This window comes from Cricetulus griseus, chromosome 2 (genome assembly GCF_003668045.3).
Source record: "Cricetulus griseus strain 17A/GY chromosome 2, alternate assembly CriGri-PICRH-1.0, whole genome shotgun sequence".
In the NCBI taxonomy this organism is placed as follows: Eukaryota; Metazoa; Chordata; class Mammalia; order Rodentia; family Cricetidae; genus Cricetulus; species Cricetulus griseus.
Genome location: NC_048595.1, coordinates 162,184,213 through 162,211,959, shown reverse-complemented (window position 1 = coordinate 162,211,959; position 27,747 = coordinate 162,184,213). Strand labels below are relative to the sequence as shown.

The 27,747-nt window shown below is 42.6% G+C and overlaps 1 protein-coding gene across 1 annotated transcript in view; it reads left to right on the top strand.

Annotated features, from left to right (window-relative positions):
- Positions 1 to 5,301: 5,301 nt before the first annotated feature.
- Positions 5,302 to 27,747, top strand: part of Pstpip2 (proline-serine-threonine phosphatase interacting protein 2) — a 48,016-nt gene continuing 25,570 nt past the window's right edge. Inside the window, exons 1-3 of the mRNA XM_035438712.1 lie at positions 5,302 to 5,400; positions 14,647 to 14,747; positions 25,279 to 25,356. Of these exons, the coding sequence (XP_035294603.1) occupies positions 5,302 to 5,400; positions 14,647 to 14,747; positions 25,279 to 25,356 (278 nt within the window). The remainder of the gene's footprint in view (positions 5,401 to 14,646; positions 14,748 to 25,278; positions 25,357 to 27,747) is intronic.

Sequence of the window (27,747 nt, the reverse complement as noted above, 5' to 3'; positions counted from 1 at the left end):
CAAGCTTTAGTTCAGAGGGAGACCCTGTCAGAAGGCAATAAAGCAAGGAGCAATAGAGGAAGAGAGCCAGCTCCTTCCCCTGCCTTCTGCATGTATATGTGTTAGCACTTCATCTGTACACTCATGTGAGTGTCCCCCCATCCAGAATAATACTTGGCCAGCACAGAAATACACTTTACACAAGATATTCCTTTCAGGCTGGGAGATGGATCGGGGGCTAAAAGTGCTTGCTGGGCAAGCATGACGACTAGAGTTCAGAGCGTCAGAACCACGTGAATGTCAGCTGGATGTGCCGGCTCACCAGTACTTTCAGCACTTAGAAGGTAGAGAGGGGAGATTAGTCAGATCAGTGAGCTCTGGGATCGAGAGATCCTGCTTCAATGAATAAGGCAGAGTGTTATTGAGGAAAACTCCTAAGAGCAAGTTTGAGCCTCCACAAGTACGTACACCGATACACACCCACCCACCCACCACACCACACACACACACACACACACACTGTAGGTACACACACACTCAACACACATGCAAATATAAACCATGCCAGTACACATACCAGAAACATATATACACAAAAAAGAGTTCTTTTGCCAACAATTCCTTGAAAAATTCCTCAACATCAGAGTTACCTGGAGAATTCAAATTTAAATCAGAACAAATGGCTGGAATTGTAAAACTAAGCACAGAGGTAAAACTAAGCACAGAGCTCCTGTAGCTCCAGCATTTGGACAGCAAGAAGGTGGTGAGTTCCATTGTGAGGTCAGTCTTGGCTACACAGTGAGGCCCTTTAGCAACTCTCCCCTCAAGACAAACCAAACAGAAATGGAAAACCAAAAAGAAAAAGTCAGCACTGACACCAGCAAAGATGACAAGTGAGACCACCAGGACTCCTGGGTGTTGTGTGAGACAGAGTGTGAAATGGTGAGTCGTTTTGAAAAAGGTTCATCAGGGTCTCAGCAAGATGACCATACTCGTAACTGATAACCCAGATTCAACCGCAAGCTTTTACGCAAGAGGGATGAAAACACAGGCACAGAAAATAAACTTGTACAAGCATATTTGTGGGGATTTTATTTACAACATTCCAAGTTGCAAACAACTCAAACATGTACCCACTGGTTAATGGAGAAATATTTAGTCATACAATGGAACACAACTCAACAATAAAAAGGAAAAAAAGATAATGACTCTTTTATAAAAGAAATAAGAACAGTGATGGTGTAAGAACCAGGGAGAGATTGCTATAGCTGGGGGGGTGGTGCAGCAGGAAAGAACATTCTGGAACAAGGGGACTGTGTGAACCCATGTAGCCCACATCCCTATAGATATTCTCTGTAGAGATGTGAGCATATAAGTTGTATGATTGTGATTTTTCAAAAAATTATATTTGTACTTTTCATTTTATATACATTACACTTCAAGACAAAACAAGTCAGGTGTGCTGCATACCTTTAATCCCAGCACACAGGGAGGCAGAGGTAGGTGGATCTCTGTGAGTTTGAGGATAGCCTGGTCTACAAAATGAGCTCCAGGACAGCCAGGGAAACCCTGTCTCAAAAAAAAAAAAAAAAAAAAAAAAAAAAAAAAAAAAAAAGGAAAGAAAAGAAAAGGAGATCATTCCCCCAAACAAAAAGACCAAACAAAATTAGGATTTAGGGGAATAACAGGAGAAAGCTGTTATTAGAGAGAACATTAGACCTCAAGAATGGGTCTGGCCTTGAGGCCAGATAAGGAGGGAGAGAGGTGTGAGGGCAAGTCGGAGAGCTGAGGAACCAGGTGTGTGCTGTAAGTGATTGTGGTGATATATTGTTTATGATTTATTAAAACCACTGGAGATAAAAATAGCAAAGCAGCCCATACTAGTTAGCCATAGAAGCCAGGCACACACCTTTAATCCTAGGACTCAGTAGAAAGGCAGATGGGTCTCTGAGTTCAAGACCACCCTGGGCTACGGGAGAGTGAATAAGAATTCACACCTTTAATCCCAGGATTTGAAAGGTATAAATGGTAAAGGCATTCAGTTTGAGAGTTAGACTCTAGACACACTGAGGAGAGCATAGCAGTCTATGAGTGAATATGAGGAGCAGTGAAGTCAGGAGCAGTCTGAAGATCACCCCTTTGGTCTGAACTGAGGCAGAGGTAAGAGCTAGCGGCCAGCTGCTTTGCTTCTCTGATCTACAGCTTGAAGCTTGAATCCCAGTATCAGTCTCTGGGTCTTTTATTTATTGTGCTATAAGTGATCTTCTCAGAGAAGACCCATGTGCCCTTCAGCTCTCACAAAGATCTGGAGGGCAAGACTTAGCAATGTACAACAGAACAGAAGTGCATAATGTTCTCATTTTGGTAGATGTATTAACTCCTTTACTGTGAGTCCACTTAAAGACTTAATTAAGACAAAAACCCCTCCATAACCTTTCCAACAGTGAACTATGTATGCTATATGTAGCATACATGTGAGTTGGAGAATAAGAAAAAGTCTCACTGAGTACAGGCCACTGGGCATTCAGTGTGTTTCCCACCCCGTCCAGGGCAGGCGGCATTCACTGTTCCCGGCTCCCACCCCAGCTCTGGCTTTCAGCCTGCCTTTCATTTCGTCTTTGAGGCATATGCATTGTACTCCTAGTTCCTGTCCAACCTGTGCACCGCCGTGCTGCAAGGATTTCTGAGGACTTCTTTCTGTGTTCCCTCCCACCTCTTCCACCTGTTGTGTGGCTTGTGGGCAGAGGGCATAGAGAACAAGCGAGAGGCAAGTGGAGCCTGCAACTTGTCGAGCCACCCTCAGGGCTGCAAGCACAGCATCGAGCGTCCTCACATTTGGTTCTGTGCTGCATTTCAAGTCCACACCTGTCATGTCTACCACACATAGCATCTCCAGGCACAAGCTCCAAGAACCTCTTAGGCCGCCACCATCCAGGCAACTGTTAACTACATAGATTCCTCAGCCCCCCAGTCCTGGCCTGCTAATTCCAAGCTGCAGTGGGCCTGTTTACTCCTTCAAGAGGCCAGAATGTATTGAGATCTGCTACCACAAGAAAACCAATTGATCATAATGGGTCCTTCATGGAGGAGATAGCAAGAAGACTCTAGAAGCATGCATGGTATGATGGGGAGATGGGAGAATGATGCCAGCAAAGGGAAGAGACAGGAGGAGAATCTCCATCATTTGCATTTCATTTAAAAACCTCCAGTTTTAAGTAAAACATGCAAATTGGCATTGGTGCCTTTTGGAAGCCTAGAGAGCCCCCCGGAACAGGGAGGCCAGGTGGTTGGCACCTCATACAAAGGCTGCATTTGTGTGCAGCTTGGGCGAGGAGGGCACAGATGGGCAGTGCTTTGCATCGAAGACCACAGCATGCTCCATAAACAGAGTGTGATGGAGCCATTTCAGGGCTTCATAGGGGGAGAAAATGAGACACAGGAAGCAACGTTTTTACTGCTGCCTCCAACCACAAAGACTGTAACTGTCCACCAACAGTGTCATCAAAATCCTCCAGTTACTTATTAACTACTAAAAGACAACCGCAGACTTGAGATAAAGACTGCAGGGTTCACTTCCTTCCCTGAGCTTTCAGCTTTGGCCTGCCTTTTCTATTTGTTTACTACCTCAGTGGATCTAACTCTGCAAATATGGATGAATTACTGTTGATTAATATTAACAAATAGCCTACCAACTATAACTGGAATGTCTTGTCTAAGCTCACAACAATTGTACAATACAAACATCATTATTATCATTATATTTTAAAGTAAAAAAATTATTTTTTTTGGTTTTTCGAGACAGGGTTTCTCTGTATTGTTTTGGAGCCTGTCCTGGAACTAGATCTGTAGACCAGGCTGGCCTCGAACTCACAGAGATCTGCTTGTCTTTACCTCCCGAGTGTTGGGATTAAAGGCGTGTCACCACTGCCTGGCTTTAAAATAAATTTAGTGTGTGTGTGTGTGTGTGTGTGTGTGTGTGTGTGTTTACAAGAGTGTCTCAGCCTTCATATGGAGGATCAGAGGGCAACTTATGGGAGTCATTTCTCTCCTCCTTCCACGAAGGACCAGGAATTGAACTGAAGTTGATACCTTTTGGGGAAAAGTGCCTCTACTGTTGAGCCATCTTGCTCATCTTTATCTTTGTTGTACAGCGCAAAAACCTGAGGATCAAACATCTGTATTGTGAAACAGACTGAGGTCTGCTGAAGCCACTGGGCCACACAGCTTTTTTTTAATTTATTTTTTCTGTGTATATATGTGTGGTATGTGGGCATATATGTGCAGTCTTTGTATGTGGGTGGGTATACGTGCACATGCATGTGTGTGAAGGACAGAGATGGATGCCAGATGTCCTTCTTGATCCATTGTTGCTTCATTTGCTGAGCCAGGGTCTCACTGACTCTTGAGCTTGCTGATTTGTATAGTCTAGCTAGCTGGCTTGGCTTGGGGATTCCCTATCTCCCAAGCTCAGATTATAGGCCAGCCACTATGCCTGTCTTTTACACAGGTGCTAGGACCTGAACGCTGGTCCTTATGCTTGTGTTGTTTATTCTTGCTCCTACAGCCCTCAGACAGCTCTTTGTAGGTGAGAGCTACTCTTGACATCCACACATGTCTAAATGTCCTTCCTCTCAAGTCAGAAGGTCAATGGAAATGACAGCATCAATGGGTTGTAGACAAGTGAAAGCAGAAGGGGAGAAAATAGCTATGCTGTGCTTAAACACACTAAGCAAGCAAAGCAGATGAAGCCAGATGTGGTGGCACATATTTTAGCATGCCAGAGGTTGAGGCAGGAAAGGGAACTGGAACTGGAAACTAATCTAGACTACATGGTGAGACACTATTTCAAAAGAGATGGGCCGGGGGATATGAATATGCACCCAAGGGTTGAGAGTAATTGCCATCTTAGCATTGTATGTACTGTCTAAATTTCCTGCAATATACATATGCTACTTTTATAATCTGAGGCCTTCCTCCCCACCTCCATCCTTGAATGGGAAATTAAATGCTCTTGTTTATCAGTCATCTGTTCCTAAGCCATACTAAAATAGCAAATGATACATGGCAGTACTAGAAAACAGAGAAAGACCTGTTGGTGAGCTGCTGATTGAGGGAAATTCTGCAGTGGAAAAGGCAGATGGGACTAGATGGACAGAGGTCGGAAGGAAGTTTTCCAACCCAGGATAAACAGAGAGTAAAGTACACAGATTCTCTACACCACGTCTTGAGACCTTAGCCACAAGCTCTGAGGCAGCTGGACTGGGAGCATCCATAGAGAGATCAGTTAAAGGACCCTGGGAATGCAGCCAGGGCCCTCCCCACATGGGTGAATATGGAGCAGCTGCTTCTGATTGTTCTGCCAAAGTGTCAGCTGATGACACCCTGAAGCAGGTGCCTGTCATGAGCTCGATGGCCTCCAGGGTGTGATTCTACCAATCTTCAAGGAAAAAGCGCAGCTCTGGAGGAGCCCGTGCATGTCCTATCTGCAGGCTAGCACCTTTCCTATCACGTCTCACTCCACACAGAAGCCAAAGCACCAGAAATTGTACCAAGAGGTTATCAAAACACCAGGTGCTCGCATGTGTGTGTCGCGTGCGCGCGCACAGAGGCAACATGGTCAATTGACCAACTTTTTTTTTTTTTTTTTTTTTTTTTTTTTTTTTTTTTTTGAGATGGGCTCCCTGTGTACCTCTGGCTGGCCTGGAACCTGCTATGTAGACCAGGCTGGCCTTACACTCACAGAGATCTGCCTGCCTCTTCCTCCCCAATGCTGGGATTAAAAAGTTTGCAATAGCATTCTATATGTCACTAACAACCACTTAAAACTGTAATTTAAAACACAGAGCTAGGGTTAGGAATATAAGTGAGCAGGTAGGAGTGTTAGGTGTACAAACATGAGTGGGTGACTTCAAATCCCCAAATAGCTATGTAAAAATCCATGCATACTTATAACTCAAACACTGTTAAGGGTAGAGACAAGAGGATCACTGGGGTTTGCTGGTCATCAGCCTACCTCTGGGTACAGGGAGAAGCCTTGTCTCAAAGGAATAAAGCAAGCTAGGTGCAGTGGCACATACCTTTTATCCCAACACTCAGGTGGTATAGACAGACAGATCTCTGTGAGTTCAAGACCAGCTTGATCTACATAGAGAGCTCTAAGACAGCCAGGGCTACATCGTGAAACTCTGTCTCAAAACAAAACAAAAGAACAAAAAAAATCAGACAGTGACAGAGCAAACACCTGCCATCTGTCTCTGGATACTGGGCACCTTCACACACATGTGTGCACACACACAAACAACACTCATACATTACGAAGACCAGGACTAGGTATAGTGGTGCACATTTATAAACCCAGTACTCTAGAGATGGAAGGTTCAAAGCTAGCTAGCTACCCTGTTTCAAAAAACCAAAGTACATCCAGTGCAGGATCACAGGTGAGGGTACTTGTCACAAAACCTGTGAACCTGATTCCAATCTCCAAATTCCACTGACTGTGGAAGGAGAGAACCAGTTCCTGGAAGTTGTTCTCTGATTTTAACAAACACACTATCACAGGAGTGTGACACCCATACTTTCACACCCACACTCAAGTGAGTAAACACACAGGCACACGTGCACACACACACACACACACACACACACACACACACACCTCAAAACAGACAAAAATAAAAGTAAATTAGAACACCCTAGAATCAGTCTTTTAAGGTAAATTATAAAACATTAAAAAACTGTTTTCATTGCAAAATTTTGGAAGCAGTGTATATGCTCATACATAGGAAAGTGCTCAGTAAACTGTGCTACATCCATAGACTCAAGTTCTGTGTGCTGTCAAAAAGGAACTGATATGGAATGCTGTTAGGGTTTTTATTTTCTTTGAGACAGGATCTCTCTTTATAGCCCTGGCTGTCCTAGAACTCACTCTGTATACCAGATTGGCCTCAAACTCACAGAGATCCTCCTGCCTCTTGAGTGCTGGGATTAAAGGCCAGCACCACCATGCCTGGCTGGTTGTCAGTTTCTAGAGTGACTACATTGTCCTAAAGCCTGGACAGAACAAATGATTTATTACTGTTATCTTATTGAACATGGAATGTTTAAGGACATTATGTATGGTATGGCCAGTTGTCCTTAGCTAGCCCATCAGAACATCATTTCTCTCTACCCTGTGCATCTTTAGGTGATGCAGAAGTGTTCAAGAAGCAAGTCTGGAGAGACAGCACAGGCTCCCAGGATTTACTTTTTCTTTTTCTTTTTCTTTTTTCTTTTTTTTTTTTTTTTGGTTTTTCGAGACAGGGTTTCTCTGTGGCTTTGGAGGCTGTCCTGGAACTAGCTCTTGTAGACCAGGCTGGTCTTGAACTCACAGAGATCCGCCTGCCTCTGCCTCTGAGTGCTGGGATTAAAGGCGTGTGCCACCAATGCCCAGCTCCAGGATTTACTTTTATTATTTTTAAGTGTGAGTGTTTGGGGGGGTGGGGGGGACATGAGCGTGTGCGTGCTCATGAGCACACATCGGATTCCCTGGAGGTGGAGTTACGGGCTAGAGTTACAAGTATTCGTGAGCTACCCAGAATGGAGCTGGGAACAGAACTCATGTCCTCTGGAAGAGCAGTAAGTACTTTTAACTGCTGTGCCATCTTCCCAGCTCTGTACTAGTTACTTTGGCCTGCGACAAAGGAACAAATGAAAAAGATATTTGATCCTGCTCACTTGCACAAGAAGAAATGCCAAGAGAATAAGCCAGAGATGATTGAAGTTTGTCACTAATAAGCAAGAGGTGCGATAAAAGTGGCAAAGGTACAGGATGGCACTGGTATAAAGGGAGTCTGTTCTTTGCATATGTCTTTTTAAGTGGTCACAAAAATGTTATGTATGTGCTAGTATTAAGGGCCATGAATGTAGCATAGAGGTGGCATGCTTCCTTGGCATGTGTCGGGCTCTGGGTTCAGTCTGTAGCACTTTTAAAAAAGTATTTTTTCTTTTAACATGTGTGAGTGTTTTGTGTGTATATATGTATGTGCACTGTGTGCATCTCTGGTACCCAAGGAGGCCAGAAGAGAGTGTCAGGTCCCCAGATACAGTGTAAATTGCCATGTGGGTGCTGGGGATTGAACTTGGGTTTTCTGGAAGAACTGCCAGTGCTCTTCAGTTATCTATCTATCTATCTATCTATCTATCTATCTATCTATCTATCTATCAATCTATCATCTATCTACCTATCTTCTTCTGTCTGTTTATCTATCATTTATCTATATCTATCTCTATCAAATCCATGACTCTGAATGCTAGGTAATTGTTCTGCCAACTAAACCACATTACTGGCCCAGTACTTTTTAAATTTTAAAATAAATTAATTTCTCCCTTATTTTAAAAAACCACTATTTATTTACTTATTTTGTGCGCGTTTGCATGTGATTGTTATGTATATGGTGTCAGATCTTCAAGCTTGATGGCAAGGGCTTTTACACCCTGAGCTATCTTGCTAGTCTGCTGTTCTGTATTTTACTTTTTATTTTTTAAAATAATTTATTATTTTTATTTTATGTGCATTGGTGTTTTGTTTGCATGTATGTTTGTGGGGTGTCAGATCCCCTGAAACTGGAGTTACAGACAGTTGTGAACTGTCATATGGGTGCTGGGAATTGAACCCGGGTCCTCTGGAAGAACAGTCAGTGCTCTTAACTGCTGAGCCATCTCTCCAGGCCCTGTTCTGTATTTTAAATAATGAAAAAAAAAAACTAGAAACAAATGAACGGGACAGAAGAAACTCTTCATGGGAAATATGAACAGACACAGGTGTACTTACTTTTATTTTTTGGTGGTCCTTACAGGGCAAGCCTGGGGCCTTATGTATGCTAAGTATACCCCCATTGAGCTAAATCTCTGGCCATTAGCTTTAAGACTTTTTTCCCCTAAGGATTTGCTAAGTCTGTCTATGGCTATACCACCCTGAATATTCCCAGTCTCTTTTGATCTTGGGAGATTTACTAAGTTCCCCAAAGCATTACAGTTCTTTTTCTTTAAAAAATGTATGCATATGCCTGCATGCTCATGCATGTGAAGGTCAGCGTGCAATAACAACCTTTGGTGTCATTGCTAGGAATGCCACACACTCCTTTTGAGGTTGGGTTTCTCACTGGCTGGGAGCTCACTATTTAGGTGAGGCTTGCTGGTCCATGAGCCTTAGGGATCTATCTGTCTCTGCCTTCCCAGTGCTGGCATAGCAAGTGCACTACCACGCCTAGTACTTTTTATGTGGGGTCTGGGGGTGGAACTCAGTTCTTCATGCTTCTCAGGGCAAGCCCTTTATAGACTGAGCCATTCTGAAGACTGCTATGGTTTCTTTTTGATGACCTCGAGTTCTTAATTTTCTATGTTTTCTTCTAAATACATTATATTTTTAGCTTTACATTTAAATGCACACTCACTTCAAATTGACTTCTGCGTTCAGGAGAAGATGAGTGTAGACGTTCCCCATCAAGTTTCTGAAGTTGTTCTAGGAACATCTGTTCAGAAGAATTGAGCAGCTTTGGTTCCTTTGCTGAAAGTCAGTTGGTTATAGACAAATGAGTCTATTTCTGTGTCTTTTTCTGTTCCATTGCCTACTTGTTTATCTTCAGGTCTCTACTGTGCAGTTCTGTTTATTGTAACTTCATGGAAAGTTCTCAGGTCAGGTGGTCTGAACCCTCTAGCTTTGATGTTAGGGAGCTCTGGCTGACCTTGAACTTGCTATGTAGTCAAGGCTGTTCTTGAACTGATCCTCCTGCTCCCACTCCCTAGGTGCTGGGTTACACTTGTGTGTTACCATGTCTGACACTGGTTATGCTTTTCAAACAACACAAGTCAATCAAAATTTTATTTTGTGCCTAGTCCAGGTCCTCTGTAACTCTTTATGAATTTAGGTCCAAATTGCATTTATTTATAGAAGAGGATTTGGGGATTCTGTGGAATTATGTTGAATCTGGAGAAACTGGGAGAAAATCAGCTTTTCAAAACAGGGTTCACGCCTTCAAATAAGCTTTACTTAGACCTTCCTACAGTTCTTTCAGCAATGCTTTTTTTAAAGGTGTGCACTAAAGAGATTTTACAACAATTTTAATGTTTATCCCAGAAAAGCTTGTATTTTTTTCAAGACAGGGTTTCTCTGTGGCTTTGGAAGTTGTCCTGGAACTGGCTCTGTAGACCAGGCTGGCCTTGAACTCATAGAGATCCACCTGCCTCTTCCTCCCAAGTCCTGGGACTAAAGGCATGCACCACCAACACCCCGCTAGCTTGTATTTTTTCATGTCACTGTAATATTTAAAATCTTTCTCTCTCCTTTTCTTTCTTTTTCCTTCTTCCATTCCTTCTTCCCTCCCTCCTATCCCTCTTTCCTTTCTTTTTCCTTCCTTCCTTCCTTCCTTCCTTCCTTCCTTCCTTCCTTCCTTCCTTCCTTCCTTCCTTCCTTCCTTCCTTCCTTCGACAGGTCTCACTATGTAGCCCTGGTTGGCTCTGGAACTTGCTTCCTTCACTAAGCTAGTCTCAAACTCAGAGATCCGCCTGCCCCTGCTTCCTTAATGCTGGGATTAAAGGCATGAGCCACCACACTGGGCTTTGGGTCAGTTTTCTTTCATTGTGATAGAGCTCTATGTTTTATGTTTCTTTAAAGATGTGGAGCTACTCATGTCTGTTTTTCTTTTCCCATGCTTATTTGTGTTGTTAGTAGACTTCATGTTATTGCCTTTGTTTGTTTTGTTTTTTGAGACAGGTTTCTCTGTAGCCTTTGTTGTCCTGGAACTCACTCTGTTGACCAGGCTGGCATTGAACTCAGAGATATGCCTGCCTCTGTCTCCTGAGTACTGGGATTAAAGGCATGGGCCACCATTCCAGGCAAATTCTGATATTTATATTGTCACTTTAGTTGAAATGCATCTTTACTTTTCATGTGACTCCTGGTTATTTTAAAGGACTCTGTTTAAATCGTATTTCTTGGCCATTAGTGGTGATACATATCTGTAATTCTAAACCCTGTGAGGCTAAGTTAGGAGGGTTGTCAGTTTCAGGCCAGCTTGGAGAATATGGCAACAAGACCCTGCCTCATTTGCCCCCCCATTTCCTTATTTCTTCTTTATCTCATATGACTTATCTCCTTTTTCTACTGTATTAATCACACATATTCTTCATATGGCCATGTTATATACTCTCCTCATCTCTAACCTTCCTTGGACATACATGCTTATTTTATATGTATGATTTTACTGACTCCCTGGAATGAATGGTAGGCTCCCTGGTTGCAAGTACCTCAATCTTGGGCTGGCTTTATAACTTTGTTAGTATTTTGTGTGTAGTTGGGTGAAATTAAAATGCATATCAAAAATCATTAATGTGATCGATAAAGTTTGTGCATAATCCAAATTACCTATGGTGAGTTATACATTTTATTAGAAAATATGATAACTAGGGTTGGTTTTAGCTCAGTTGGTAGTGCTTCACTAGCATGTACTGGCCCTGGGTTTGATCCTCCATACTATATGAACCAGGTGTGATGACTATAATTACAGTACAGTGTAAAGCAGGTGTGATGGCTGTAATCCCAGCACTTGGGAGGTTGAGGCAGAAAGATCAGAAGTTGAGGGCCATACTTGGCTACAATGTAAATTAGATCAATCTGATTTCATCAGACCTGGTCTCAAAAGAAAGAAAGAAAAAAAAGATGATACTTCATGGCACAAAACAGTATATGCTAATAGCCAAGCAACAGTAAACACTCCAGGCATTCTAAACACAGACAGAAGATAGTAAATTCTCCCAGGAAGACTCCATTCAGATGGGATTTGAACAGGCTCTGAAGCAGAGGTAGGATTTAAGTGAAGAAGGAAGACGTGCCCTTCCCACTAAAGGAATAGTATGTGGAAAGGTCTTGGGGTAGCAATGTGCATCATTCCTCGTGGAGATGAGAGGGGAGACCAGTGTGGGAGAAGCTGGCAGTGGGGAGGTGTGGATTAGCATAGAGGCTCTGAATATGAGGCTGAGGACTGGGGTCAAGGGTTTAGCATTCCCATTCTAATGGCAGATAGTGATGCTCTCTTAAAAATTTTCCTCTTTATTTTGCTACTTATATATCTCCATTTATTTTAAAAAGATTTATTTTTAATTTGTATGCACACAAGCATGTGTGCCTGTGTGTGCGTGTGTGCAAGCAAGTAACCTCTGAGCTATCCCTCCAGCCCCACTAGTTATTTTTATTTTCTGCCAACCTTTCCTTCCTTCCCTTTCCTTCCCTTCTCCATCCCTCCTCGTCTTCCCTCCCTCCCACCCTTTCTTCCCCATTTCTGTCCTTGTGGATGTTTGTGCAGGTGGATGTATGTATAGAGAGGCCAGAGGCCAGCCTCTGGCAGTTCCCCTCAGAAGCTGTCCACCTTGGTACTTGAGATACTCTCTCACTGGGATGGTCTCTTACTGGAGCTTGCTATGTATGTAGTCTACAAGCTCCAGGGATCTGCTTGTCCTTACCTCCTCAGTTCTGGGATTATGAGCACGTGCTGCGACACCTGACTTTCATGTGTGTGCCTGAACTGAACTCAGTTCTTCACACTTTGGTGTGAAGCAGGCATTTTGCCCTCTGAGCTCTCTCTCTCTGGGCTCTCTCCCTTGGTGCTGTGTGTCTTGGTATGTCTTTGGTTGCATGTGCATTGCTCTGTTTTGCTTCACTCTTCCACTGTTATTTCTGTCCTTCATTTAGTACTCATGCTCTCTGACTAGCATAGGCCAGTATCTCGACGCTTTGGACCTGGTGCTGGGTGCTTTGCTTTTTCTGGGAATCTCTTTTCTTAGTTCTTACTTGCTTTCCTTTCTTCACCAATTCAGAGTGACTGAGCAGCTGTTCTGTTTTGTCACTGAGCCTGGCAGCTGGGAGGTCTGTGTTTTCAGGAAACTCTGTTCTAGTTTCCTTGCCCCACCAGACCTAAACTATTTGTACCCTTCATTAAGAAAAGTGGAACCACCTCCCAGATGTCATGGTGCAGAGAAGTCTAGCATGCTTGATGGGTAGGAATGGAGACGTGTGTCTACAATGACTTAGACAATGAGCCTTTTTATTCCTTTGTTCACTTCCCCAGGGGGCTTTGTTTCATTGTTCTGTTTTTGTGTATTTGGATGGGGTTGTGGGAGACATCTCACCCTGCACATTTCTGCTGTAGGCCTGTGAAGTGCATAACCTTAAGGGAGATTTTTCTGTGAGGGGTACAGGAATGGTGATGGTGTTGAACAAAATTCTAGGAGTGTTCAATAGAGATGGGACAGAAATCTGTGTGAGCAATACATAGCACCAAAGTCTGAGAACCCAGAAGAGGGAACTGTGCTACTCAGAAAGGAGTCTCAGAAAGCCTGAGAGTTGAGAAACTGGCTTTGGATTTTGCAAATGAAAATGTAAATACTATATTGAAGAGGGGGTAGTGAAGTTGCTAATTAAAAATTGAATATTCTTTCCCCCAGACTAGGGCCAGGAACTCTGTGCAGCAATGCTGGCCCAGTCTTCCTTTCATGATTCCATCGGGCCAATGGCCACTTTCTTCCACTCTGTGGCTTACCTTCTTACTCATGCCTTGTGGTTCAGGACTGCTTGCCTTTTGTGGCTATTCTGCAGTCCTTCAAGACTAACTGGCTGTGGGAGGAGATGTCAGGGTCTTTGGTGGCAGGTTTAAGGACAAACTGAATGTTGTTTAACCCCTGATGAAAATAAAATGGGCCCTATTGCCTAAAGCAGTTAAAACCCTCCTTCCACCACTCTATCTCTGTCTTTCCCGTGGTCTTACATATGGATACTTTATTTTAGTTTGGAGAGGAGCTGCTTCTCTGTGCTTGCCTGCCTCCTCACACTTACAGGACAAGAGTAGGAACCAAATTTGGTAGATTCTCCAGGGAATTCCATGGACCAGGAAGAGAATATTGGCACACCACAGATTTTCCCTGTGATGTCATGCTCTTGTTGGGTAATTGTCAGATCTTCACGTTGTGTTTACTAATGTATTTAAAAATTAAACAGGAAGTAGACTCAGACACTGGGTGGTATCTTGAGCCTAGGAAACCTCAAAGCCCACCCCCACAGTGACACACTTCTCTAAGGAGGCCATACCTATTCCAACAAAGTCACAGTTCCGAATAGTGCCTCTTCCTATGATCTTATGGGGCCGATTACATTCAAACCACCACATACTGTGTAACAGCCCTGGTTGTGCTGGAACTCAACCTGTAGCCCAGGCTGGCCTCCAATTCACAGAGATCCATCTTTGTGTGCCCCCACCACGGCCTGGTAGCCTGAGGTAGTTTCTGCCAAGCAATGTGAAGGTGCACACAGCAAGAGGCAGGAGTAGGAGCCTTGAGCCATCTCTCTTGTCTTGACTTAAGGGTGAGTGGAGGCCCAAAGAGGGACTTGAGTCTGCCTCACCCCTCATCCTTAAGTCTCGATGCCTGTCTTGTCCTTGTTTTGTGACTCTTCAGTTTCATCATTTTAACTCTTCTTCTGAGCTGTTCATTTTTGCTTCTGGTCTGTGCTCTCTTGGGTCATGTGTTTTCATAAAAGTGATTCAGTGAAGTACCTTTGCGGCTTCCTGCCCCTTCTGCCCCACGCATCCCTTCCTTCTTCATGCTTATTCCTGGTCTGATGCCATGTTGTTCATTCCTCAGAGCACGGACATTCTCAGCACTGTCGGCTATGACAGCATCATCCAGCATCTGAACAATGGCCGCAAGAACTGCAAGGAATTTGAAGAGTTTTTAAAAGAAAGGTAAGACGCCCAGGTCTACAGCATGCCCCACCCCCACCTCAGACAGGGAATCATTTCTCTTGTCTTTCTTTTTGTTGTTACTGGGCATGCTTGTGCTATAGTGTGTATGTGGAGGTCAGAGGACACCTTTGTGCTGTTGGTTCTCTCTTTATACCTTTACATGGGTTCCAGGGATTAAACTCTGATTGTTGGGCCCCCCAAGCATATCACCCTTGAGTCATCTCACCCACCGTACATTTGTTGTATTTGATTGTGTTTACCAGTTCCAAAGACCCTCTACTACAGGGTATGAAATGATCCAAAGAAGTGACTGGTACTATTCTAGAATTAATATTAATATGCCTTCTCAGGGAGAAGTCACTCTGCACATTTAGAGATCAATGAAGTGGGGGGGGGCATTTTTAGCATAGCACGTGTCCAGCACTGGCTATTGCCTGTAGAGGAGCCAGTCATAAATAGATGGTTTTAGTGGTCCATACACACCTTAGGCTTGTGCATTCCACACACATTGTCATCCTTAAGTTTAGGTTCAGTCCCAGTTCACACTTTGAATGGTTTAAACAGAGACATAAGACTGCAAGTCTGGCCACTTAGCAGATGGGAGATTTACACAGCAAAGATATTGCCAGACTTACTTAAGTATACCAGTGTTATACTTTTCCAACAGTTGTTACCTGGGGTCATCTTGCCCACTTGGAAGAATTATGCTTTTTCTGGATAAGAGCACAGGGGACTTAATGGCAGGGCTAGGACCTAATGATGCCTGTAACCTGTGCTGCACTTATCATGTTCTTTGATATGAGGATGAGCCTAGTGGCCATTTGTAATTCAGAGTTTTCTCCTTTTGTTATGGGAATGGAGCCTAATTGGGGATCTGTCTTTGTAAACAAACATTAGGATCCTAACATCCTAAATTTCACTGACCTCAAACAGACCTGGTTAGCACACTTCTTATCTTTGTTGTATTGTGGAGCCCGTGCCTCTTAACTAAATTCTACTTAGGGTGACTTAATGTCTCCTAAGCAAATCTGTTCGTAAATATTTATAGTTCTGACACTCACAATTCTTCTACATCAAGGCCTGTTCTAAAATTCCTAGGAACCAATTTGAAAAATAAGATTGATAAATGTAACAGCACATAATGCAGCAAGCACACAAACTATGTTAAGAAGCATAGTATCAGTGACACTGAAGAGGCAGATTAAGAATTGACAAAATAAATGGGTGGTGATGGTGCACGCCTTTAATCCCAGCATTGGGACACAGAGGCAGGAGGATGGATGTCTGTGAGTTCAAGACCCAGCCTGGTCTACAGAGGGAGGTCCAGGACAGCCAGGGCTATACAGTGAAACACTGTCTTGACACCCCCCCCCCAAGAAAAAAGAATCGACAAAATAGCCAGGTGGTGGTGGTGGTGTGTGCCTTTCATCCCAGCATTCAGGAGGTAGAGGACAGCCAAGAGTTATCTAGTTGAGACCCTGTCTTGGAAGAAAAAAAAAAAAAGGAATTGGCAAAATACAATAAACAATAGAGCAAAACAACAAAATTCTTTCTGGGGTTGCTTCCTTGCAGGGCTCTGGCAGGAAAGGCGGCTCTGTCAGCTGTGGGAGACAGGCAGTCTTGGATGTGGCAATAAGGAGCCGTAGATGGCAAGAGGGGGGCAGGACCTCATTCAGACACCAGAAGATGAGGCACTATGGGAGAAGCGGAAACAGGATTTGCTGTCTGGGAGGCTCTAGGGAGAATGTACTTGTGTAGTTCCTGGTGTCACTAGGGGTCCTTGATGGGTTTCATCCCCATAGTCCCCTACCTCCTTCGTCACTCCAGGGAGTTCTTGCCTTGCGTTTTCTACATCTCCATCTTGTGAGGACTCCTGAGATGATAGATTAGGTGCTGACCTGCTCAAGGGTGCTCTCATCTCAGCTAATTACATCTGTAGTGACCCTATTCCAAAGAAGAGTACAGTCTGAGACCATGGGGACTAGACTTGGACATGGTTATTTTTTTAAAGGGAGAAAGCCCATGACATGCAGATGGAACAGGCAGGAAGTTGAGACCTACAAAGGAAAGAACACCAGAAGAGTCTAATCGCTTCCTCTTTTGATCCTGCTTCCTTAGTCACTGTCAGGGACATGCATCAATGGCATGTATCTTTCCAAATGTCTGTTTCCTCATCAGTAAAAGGAAGCCATTGTACTGTTAAATCTCTTGAGCAAGGAGCTCCACTAGGAAGCTCTTCTGTTTCAGTCTTTCCGTGTTCCTAGCATCCAGAAGGATGCCTGGCACAAAATGGATGTTCCAGAAATGGTAACTTTGGGGCTGGAGGGATGGCTCAAAAGCTAAGAGCACTTGTAGCTCTTGCAGAGGACCAAGGTTCCATTCCCAGCATCCACATGGCAGCTCACAAACATCCACAACTCTGGTTCCAGGGGATCTCATGCCCTTTTTTTTGGGGGGGACGTGCATGCTCTGCACACACATAATACATAAACATGAATGCAGGCAAAGCACCCATACATATAAATTAAAAAAAAAGAATCTTAAAAAAAAGACTAATGAATGGGACCAATGAGGCAGTTGGTGGATGGTGATCTAGGTAAAGGTTTCTCCAGTCAAAGGGGAATTCTACAAACTCCTGGTGGTTCCTTCCTTGGCTGTGGCCTCATAACCCAGAACTTCCCCTATGCTTGGGATCTTCCTCTGTCAACAGTGGTTCCCCTGGTTTCAGAGTGTGACTCAAGTTTCACTTCAGTAAAGCTCCCCCTTTTCTTCAGAGAGCAGACCACTGGGCATGCCAGGGGTGGGGATCCTGCCCACTGTGGCCTTATTGCTAAGACACCTTCTCCTAGAAGCGATGGGAGGGTGGTTCTTCAGGAGCGTGCAGGAAGGAGAATGGAGGGCAAGAGACAGGGCTGCTCGCTACGTCCTGCACACAACACTTGGGAAAGCTGGATAATGACTTTTGAAGTGCTTATGTTTAGTAACCACTAGTTTTAATACCAAAGTTTAAATCTAAACCTGGACACAGAGTCCTGGAGAGACTTATTTGTTTGAGGAGCTGTTCCACTTCCAGTGAGAGGAAAAAGCAGATAAGAGTCATGGCTCAACACAGAGAGTAATAAGCACTTTAAGGTGCAGAAAAAGAGGGAGAGGCCAGACAAGGGATTCAGAGCAACACTGGCAGAGCAGGGAGAGACCCCAGGAAAAGTCTCTTCTCAGTACTAGGCAGCCGTGGGGTACCACTGTAAAAAGTCCTCTGTAGTTTCCATGGCTATGGTGCTCTGATGTCTTTGAATCACGTTCTTGGGAAACTGAGAGCAAAGTGCTGTGGGACTGTGTGCTGAAACCTGGCCAGAATGCTTATAGACTGCAGGAAGAAACTTTGATCAGAGCTATGCATTCTTTGGTGAGATGAAAACTTGGTTGGAGCAGAGTCTTCGGGGGAATGTAGATAGACCTAGTTTCCAAGCAGCAAACTGAACACTGGGAAGGGCGACACCAGGGCAGGGCCAGCACTGACAACTGGACTCCTAAAGGGTTGTCCATAGGTGTGACCAGCATCTATGACCCAACCTTACAAAGGGATGTCTAGGGGTGTGGTGGCAGTCCTCTGAGAGCCAGAGAAAGGGACAGTTAGACTAGCAAGCAGGCTGGACTGCATCCGACTCCGTCCTGCACTTAGCTCTCTTCCCTTTCTTTAGTCTTCCTTATTTAGCATCAGTGCCAGATTAGCAGGCCAACTCTGGTCTCCTTTGCTTTTGCCCTCAACCTCTGTCTTTTTCCTTTTTTGCTTCCCTTTTCAAGGAGCACAGGCTTTTCCTGGTTTGTAGGGTTTCTGTGTCTCAGCCTCCTGAGGTCTGCATGGTTGTAGGTCATCTGAGTGTATGAATTTACTAATGTCTTTTCATTTTACTTTTAGCCCAAACTGACTCTTCTTCTTCTTCTTCTTTTTTTTTTGTTTTTGTTTTTGTTTTTTCGAGACTGGTTTTCTCTGTGTAACTTTGGAGCCTATCCTGGCACTCGCTCTGGAGACCAGGCTGACCTCGAACTCACAGAGATCTGCCTGCCTCTGCCTCCTGAGTGCTGGGATTAAAGGTGTGCACCACCAACGCCCAGCTGACTCTTCTCTTCTGCTGTTTCCTCTTTTATTCATATCCCCCTCTTCCTTTTTCACCCTCTATCAATCCAATACTAATCACTAGTCTTACTCTGCCCCCCCCATTTATACAGTAGTTAATGTATCACCCTTCATAGTATGATCAGTGCTCCTTTACTTCCTAAAATGATTGGCATTTAAGAAGTGGTTTTTTTTTTTTATTTGACTATTAGTAGATTTTCATAGCGGACATACCCTTTGATAGTGATCCTTTTGAAGACAGTATTCTAATTTCAGGGGAGCACTGGAGATTGGGCCTGGTGTCCTAGACACCAGTTCAGCAGAGAAAACGAGAATTCAGCCCTACTGAAATCTAGTCCTTGTTGAATGTTAAACACACTTCCCCAGAAGGAATCAGGGCAACTTAAAAAGAATTCAACCGATGACCCAAACCCAGATGCACAGGTCCCAATGCAAATAATAATTTTGAATATTAATGGTCTCAAGTCCCAATTAAAAACACAGATTAATATATTGGATTAAAAAAATAAATCCCATGTATTTGTTACATCTAAGAAACACACCTCAGCATCAAAGACAGATGCTACCTACCTCACAGTAAAAGGAGGAAAAAAAAATTCCAAGCAAATGGACCTAGTAAATAAGCAAATGTTGCCGTTTTAATACCTGACAATGATTAGGAATGATACTTTATGGTGTTAAAATGGAGTGGCCCATCAAGAGGACATTGTAATTCTAAACATGGATGCATCGAGTACAAATACACTAGATTTTATAAAAATACATACTATTATATGTACAGTCACAGATCAACCCCAACACAATAGCACTGGGTTACTTCAATATTACACTTCTACAATAGATAGGCTGTTCCAAGGGAAAAAATATGTGTCTGTGATAAATAATATCATAGACCAAGGGGAACCTTTATGGAACATTTCATCCAGACGTGTAAAATGGACATTTTTCTCAGCAGAACATATGATAGGACACATGGAAATTCTTAGCAAATGTGAACTTATTCCTTGTATTTTGACCACAATGGAATAATACTGTGAACTAACAGCAAGAGAAAATATACAATATACACAAACTCATGGAGATTAAATAATACACTATTACATGATAGATCACTGAAGAAATCAAGGAGGAAATGAAAAAAATCCCACATTGAATGAAAATGAACATATATCAAAACTTTTAGGATACAATGAAAGCAATTCTGAGAAAAAGGTTCATAGGTACATTGCCCATATTAAAAATTAAGAGATCCCAAATAACTTAATGATCACCCTTAGGGCAAGAACAAGTTGAACATAAAATCAGTGGATAAAAGAAATAATATCAAGCCATAAATTACTGAAAGAGAAAGAATATAAATATTCAATGAAGCAAAGAGCTATTTATTTGAAGAGATCAACAAAATAGGCAAACCCTAGCCAAACTAACCAAAAGAAAAAGAAAGAAGACCCAAATTAGAAATAAAGAAAACGGAATGGAGACTTTATAACAGATACCAGGGAAATTCAGAAAGTTCTTGGGACACGCTTTAAGTTGGAAAATCTAAAAGTAATGGATGAATTTCTGATGCGTATGATTTTCCCAGATTAAACCCAGGTGGAGTAAAGAATTTAAACAGGGGGGCTGGAGAGATGGCTCAGTGGTTAAGAGTGTTTGCTGTTTATTCTTCCAGAGGACCCAGATTTGGTTCTCACCACCCAAGTCATGTGGCTCACAACTAACTACCTGTAACTCCATCAGGGGATCCAGTGACTTCTTCTGGCCTTTTTGGGCACCTGAACACACATGTACACATACATGTGCACACATGCACACACATGAATAATAAAATGAATTAAAATAACACATCTACATAAGATAGAGGAGGGTCTGGCTCACGCTCTTTTGGGTTTCGGAGAGCATCAGAAGGGAAGAGACTGCATCTTCTGGAGCAGAAAGGCCATGGCAGTTATTTACTCTTACCTGTGAAAGCACTTCCCCAATAAATATCTACTTATCATTTATCTTTGGCCTGGTGGACTCATTTAAACCCCACCTTCATCTGCAATAATTTTGTTGAGATTGGGGGCAGTAATAAAATCTCCCAGTAAAGAAAAAGTCTAGGTCCAGATGGACTCACTGGTAAAGCCTATCAAACATTTATTTATTTATTTATTTATTTATTGACAGGGTCTTACTACATAGCTCTGGCTAGCCTGGAACTTGCTATGTAGCCCAGGCTGGCCCCAAATCTACCATTCTCAGCTTCTACCAGACTTTTAAAGGAGAATTAACACCAATGCTTGAACTATTTATTCCATAAGATAGAAAAGGGGTGCTTCAAGCTCAGATAAAGACACAGCAGCAACCCAATAAAGTCATAAGCCAATATCTTAGATGAGCATACATGTAAAAATATAAATAAAATACTTACAAACTGAATAGAAGAAAACATCAAAGAGATCAATCACTCTGGCCAAGGTAACTTCATTCTAGAGATTCAAGGATGGTTCAATAGATGAGAATGTTGAACATCGTATAAATGGGCTCAAGAACAGAAATCACATGATCATCTTAATAGATACAGAAAAGGCTTTTGACAAAATCCAACATCCTTTTATCATAAAATCCCTGAAGAGGTAACAATAGAAGGGACGTATATCAACATTACAAAAGTATATGTAACAAGCTACATCTGGCATGATACTATATTGGGAACTATCTCAAACATTTCCCCTAAAATCAAGGACAAGGCAAGCATGCCCACTTTCTCTACTTTTATTCGATGTAGTGCTCAAAGTCTTAGAGAAAAAAAACACACACACACAAAAATAAAAGTGATATAAATAAATAATAAAGAAAGAAGCCAAAGTCACTTTATTTTCAGATGACATGATTCTATAAATAGGAGACCCTAAGGTTCTACTAGAAAACTTATAGAGCTGGGCAACTCTTGCAGCAAAGTGGCAGGATGCAACATCAAATACCAAACCCTCAGCCTCTTGTGTACCAGCAATACACATGACGAGAAAGAAATCTGGCAAGCAGTTCTATTCACACCTGCCTTAAAAAGATACCTTGAGATAAACTCAGCCAAAGAAGAGAAAGACCTCTCCAATGAAAGCTTTAAAATTCTGATGAAGAAATCAAAGACAGTTGAAGATGGGTAGACTTCCCAGGCTCGGGGATGGGAAGAATCAACATTGTGAAATGGCTATCTTGAAAATGTTGTTTTTATATGGCCTGGAGAGACGGCTCAGGGGTTAAAAGCACTGCCCATTCTTCCAGAGGTGCTGAGTTCAATTCCCAGCAACCACATGGTGGCTCCCAACCATCTGTAATGTAGTCTGGTGCCCTCTTCTGGGTTGTAGGGATACATGCAGGCAGAACACTGTATATATAATAAATAAATAAATCTTTAAAAAAAAAGCATGTCTAGCTCAAACCTTGAATAAAACTACTACTTCAAAAAAAGTTTTTTACATTTTTTTAGCAGACAATCAGCAGATGTGTGCTCCAAGCTTAGTTATAGACCCTATCTCAAGGGAAGAAGATGGAGTGTGGGTTAAGGTTAGGATTCTAGTCTTTACATGTGTGCACACAGTCATATGCTCACGTGTGCACACATACTACAGACATACATATTAACAAACAAACAAAAAATTAAAAAATATTCATTTCAATCACCATCAAATGATACAACTAATTTATCTATGTCTGTGGTATATTTGTCTATACATGTTCATATATGTGCATGCACATATGTGTGTCTGCATAGCTATGTGTGTACATGTATGTTGTACAGATCAGAGATTGCCGTGCATGTCTTCTCAACTGTTTTTCACCATTTTTTACTTTATTTGTGATGTGTGTGTGTGTGTGTGTGTGTGTGTGTGTGTGTGTGTGTGTGTCTGTGTGACTTATTTTTATTTATGTGTATGTGTCTGTATGCCATTTATGTATGGGTGCCAAGGAGGCCAAAAGAAAACGTCTGTTCCTCTGGAGTGACAGGTGGTTGTGAATTGCCTGATATGTGTGCTAGGAACTAAACCCAGGTCCTCTGGAAGAGTAACAAGTGCTCTTAACATGAGCCTTCTCTCTAGCCCCCTCTTTTTGTTTTTTGAAACAAGGTCACATAATCCTCAACTGGCCTCAAACTCCCTGTTTAGCTAAGGCTGGTGTTGACTCCTGTCTCTTGTCTTTTCCTCCTGGTTCTGGGATTATAGATGTGTATCACCATGCCTGGCTTTGAGTTTTATTTTATTTATTTATTTTTAGTTTTTTTTTAAAATACTGAGTCTTATATCTTAGATAGTGACATTATATCTGAACTTGTACAGTAGATGAATGACTTTCTTTTTTTTTGCAGATTTTTAAATTTGAATTAGAAACAGAATTGTTTTACATGGCAATCCCAGTTCCTTTCTCCCTCCCGTCCTCTCCTACGACTCCCCCAACTAAAACCCTACCTATCATTTATCCTTTCTGCTCCCCCTGGATGGTGAGGCCTTCCATAGGGGGTCATCAGGTGTCTATTGTATCCTTTGGGATAGGGTCTAGGCCCACCCCCTTGTGTCTTGGCTCAGGGAGTATCCCTCTATGTAGAATGGGCTCCCAAAGTCCACACCTATGCTAGGGATAAGTACTGAACTACTACAGGTGGTCCCATAGATTTCCGAGGTTTCCTCACTGAAACCCATGTTCCTGGGGTTTGGCTCAGTCCCATGCCGGTATCCCAGCTATCAGTCTGGGCAGAGCAAGAGTTCACTGATGTTCAGGTCAGCTGTTTCTGTGGGTTTCACAAGCCTGGTCTGGACCCCTTTGGTCTTCACTCATCTTTCTCTGCATCTGAATTCCAGTTCAGTTCAGTGATTAGTTGTGGGGGTCTGCTTCTACTTCCACCAGCTGCTGGATGAGGGCTATCGGGTTGCAATAAGTCACTCACCAATCTCATTATCAGGGGAGGGTATTTAAGGTAGCTTCTCCTCTGTTGCTTAGATTGTTACCTGGTGTCATCTTTGTAGATCTCCAGACATTTCCCTAGTGCCTGATTACTCTGTAAACCTAAAATGTCTCCCTCTATTATGGTATCTCTATTCTTGTTATCTTCTATTCTTCGCCTGACTCAACCTTTCTGCTCCCTCATGTCCTTTGCATCCCTCCTCTTCTTCCCTTCTCATTCTTCTAACTCCCTCCCTCCTCTTTCTGTGTTCCCAATTTGCTCAGGGGATCTTGACCCTTTCCCCTTCTCCAGGGGATCGTGTATGTCTCTCTTAGAGTCCTCTTTGTTTCCTAGCTTCTCTGGCAGTGTGGATTATAGGCTAGTAATCCTTTACTCTATGTCTAAAATCTGCATATGAGTGAATACATATCATGTTTGTCTTTTTGTGATTGGGTTACCTCGCTCAGAATGGTTTCTTCGAGTTCCATCCATTTTCCTGCAAATTTCAAGATTCCATTGTTTTTTTTTTCTGCGGAATAGTACTCCATTGTGTAAATGTGCCACATTTTCTCTATCCATTCTTCGGTTGAGGGGCATCTAGGCTGCTTCCAGTTTCTGGCTATTACAAATAGTGCTGCTATGAACATCGTTGAACAGATGTCCTTGTTGTATGAATGTGCTTCTTTTGGGTATATGCCTAGGAGTGGAATTGCTGGATCTTGTGGTAGACTCATTCCCATTTTCTTGAGGAGTCGCCATACTGATTTCCACAGTGGCTGTACAAGTTGGCACTCCCACCAGCAGTGGAGAAGTGTTCCCCTTTCTCCACATCTCTCCAGCATAAACTGTCATTGGTGTTTTTGATTTTAGCCATTCTGACAGGAGTAAGATGGTATCTCAGAGTTGTTTTGATTTTCATTTCCCTGATGGCTAAGGATGTTGAACACGTTCTTATGTGTCTTTCAGCCATTTTAGATTCCTCTATTGAGAATTTAGTTCTGTACCCGACTTTTTAATTGGATTGTTTGGTGTTTTGGAAACTAACTTCTTGAGTTCTTTGTATATTTTGGAGATCAGCCCTCTGTCAAATGTGAGGTTGGTGAATATCTTTTCCAGTCTGTGGGCTGCCATTTTGTCTTGCTGACTGTGTCCTTTGCCTCACAGAAGCTTCTCAGTTTCAGGAGGTCCCACTTATCAATTGTTGATCTCAGTGTCTGTGCTACTGGTGTAATGTTCAGGAATCAGTCTCCTGTACTAATTAATTCAAGGGTATTTCCAAACTTTATCTTCTAATAGGTTCAGTTTGGCTGGATTTATGTTGAGGTCTTTGATCCATTTTGGCTTAAGTTTTGTGCATGGCAATAGGCTTGGGTCTGTCTGCAGATGAATGACTTTGATGCAGGGCCAAGTCTTATGTGTCTTAGCTAAGAACTGTATGAAGGACCTATGACCTTCTCTCCTTTTCCCTCTAGGGCATCAATTGAGGAGAAGTATGGCAAAGACCTGCTGAGTCTCTCCAAGAAGAAGCCATGTGGACAGTCCGAGATCAAGTAGGTACCAGTGTCCTTCTGCCTCCTAGGCTGGCTACTGTGGCCCAATGCCCCACTATTTCAGCAAATACAATTGAGTTGTGGTTTCAGCATGTAAGACTGAAAGAACATTTTTTCTTCCTTGTTGCCAATTGTTAAAAGTCTGTGTCTTTTCATAGATGTTTTTTTAAGGTTTGACTTACTTTTTAAAAAAATCATCATTTTCTTTAAATTGAGCTATACATTTTCCCCTACTTCTTTTTCCTCCTCCCCTCTCCCTTACCACTCTTCTCCCCTACTCTCAATTTACTCAGGAGGTCTTGCCTTTCCCCCTTCCTAGGTGGATCCATGTGTGTCTTTCTTAGGGTCTTTTCATGTATCTTAATGGGACACAGGATTTGTGGTTCTAAGTTAGCACAATTTTTTTTCAGTACAGTCTGAAGAATCCTAAGCTACAGATTTATTTTAAAGTGGCCGTGGACAAGGTCACTGTGTTTGTGTCTGCTTTACTGACTGTCAGTAAAGCAGACACAAACACAGACCCTTGCTGCAGAAACACAGTGAAACCAAACATTTAGTTCATAACATGTATTCATGTACACATGCACCCACACAGTCACATACATACACAAGAACACACACAGGCACACACACATACATACCCACCTACACAAAGGTTACTGTGAATACAATTCCACAACGCAATAGATAGCAGAATTAGATATACATAGATTTTTTAAAATACTGTAATGAACAGATCTAAAAACCTCGAGTATATGGGGTATGCTTATAGAAGAGTGAATTAAAAGCTTAAGTGAGGAGATTTTTAGAAATGTCCTAGAAATTGTGAAAAAGAATCAGATGTGAATAAAACCTTCAGGGACTGGGGCCAAGATTAGGGGGATGTTAGTCAAAAGATACTATAGTTTCAAAGCTAGGGAGATGATTCCGTGGTTGAACCATGTGTTGCACAAGCACAGAGACCTTTGTTCAGTCCCCCAGAACCTGTATAAATGCTGGATGAGCATGGAAGCCTGCCTGTAATTCCGGCCTTAGAAGGTGGAGACAGGATCCCCAGAGTTAACTGGATAGTAAGGCTAGCCGTATCGGTGAGCTCTGGGTTTGACTGAGAGGCCCTGCCTCAGAGAATGAAGTTGAAGAGGGTAATTCCCAACACCAACTTCAACCTTGGGCCTCTACATGCACATGCATGAGCACTCACATACATGCCCACACATGTGGAGACATTCATGTTCACACACATACAACATACGTGAAAACAGAGAAGAAAAACGGTATTAAGGGTTTAGTAAGGAGAAATAAGTTCAAGAGATATATTGTATAGCACATGATATAAATGTGACTATCATTAGCAGCAATGCATTATTCTCCCTCCCCCCCCCCACCAGCTCAGCTCTCTTTGTAGCTTTGGAGCCTGTCCTGGAACTCACTCTGTAGACCAGGCTGGCCTCGAACTCACAGAGATCCTCCTGCTTTTGACTCCTGAGTGCTGGGATAAAGGTGTGCACCACCACTGCCTGGCACAATGCATTTTTCTTAAAAAGAACTGAAAGCAGATTCTAAGTATACCACTCCAAAACAGTGGTAAGGATGTAAGGCAATGGATACGTTAATTACTTTACTGAGGCATTCCACAATTCGTACAGATTTCAAAATACCATGTAATACGATGGTAAATGGCACAATTTTATTTTTCAATTCTAAGATAAAAATTTAAAAAGGAATAAGCTTGACCTATAGTTTCTGATCAGTAAGTAAATGGCTTTAATCCCAGCACCCGGGAAGCAGAAGTAGGTGGATCTCTCTGAGTTCAAGGTCAGTCTGGTCTACATGTTGAATAACAGGGCGGTCTGGGCTACAGAGTTAGACTCAATATCAGGAAAAAATATGATGATTTTCTGAAAAAAGAGTCAGTTAAGAGCCAGGGTTTGAGCTGGGGCATGGTGATGCATGCCTGTAATCCTAGCACGTGGGAAGTGGAAGCAGAAGGGTTAGAAGTTTAAGGCTGGCTCAAGCTGTATAGCAAGCCTGGCTAATTGAGATACTCTCTCAACATCTATGCACACACACACACACACACACACACACACACACACACACACACACACACACACCACAGATATTCACCCAAAGTGCAAACTAGGATTTGAGCTCTCTCTTTAGTTGTCCTGTTTTAATATTCAAATGACAACATGTTCTTATGAGAAAGGGGTCAAATTCCTATATTATCACTGGGGAAGATAAAACACAGAGTTTTTACGTTTTGCTCGACCCAGGGCAGACAGTGTAGAACTGTTTATGCCTGGGGTTGAGGAGGTTGATCTTAAGGGGTTCCAGTCTTTTACTGTTTTCTGAAGCTCAAGGGCAAAAGTGAATCTAGAGTCCTCATGT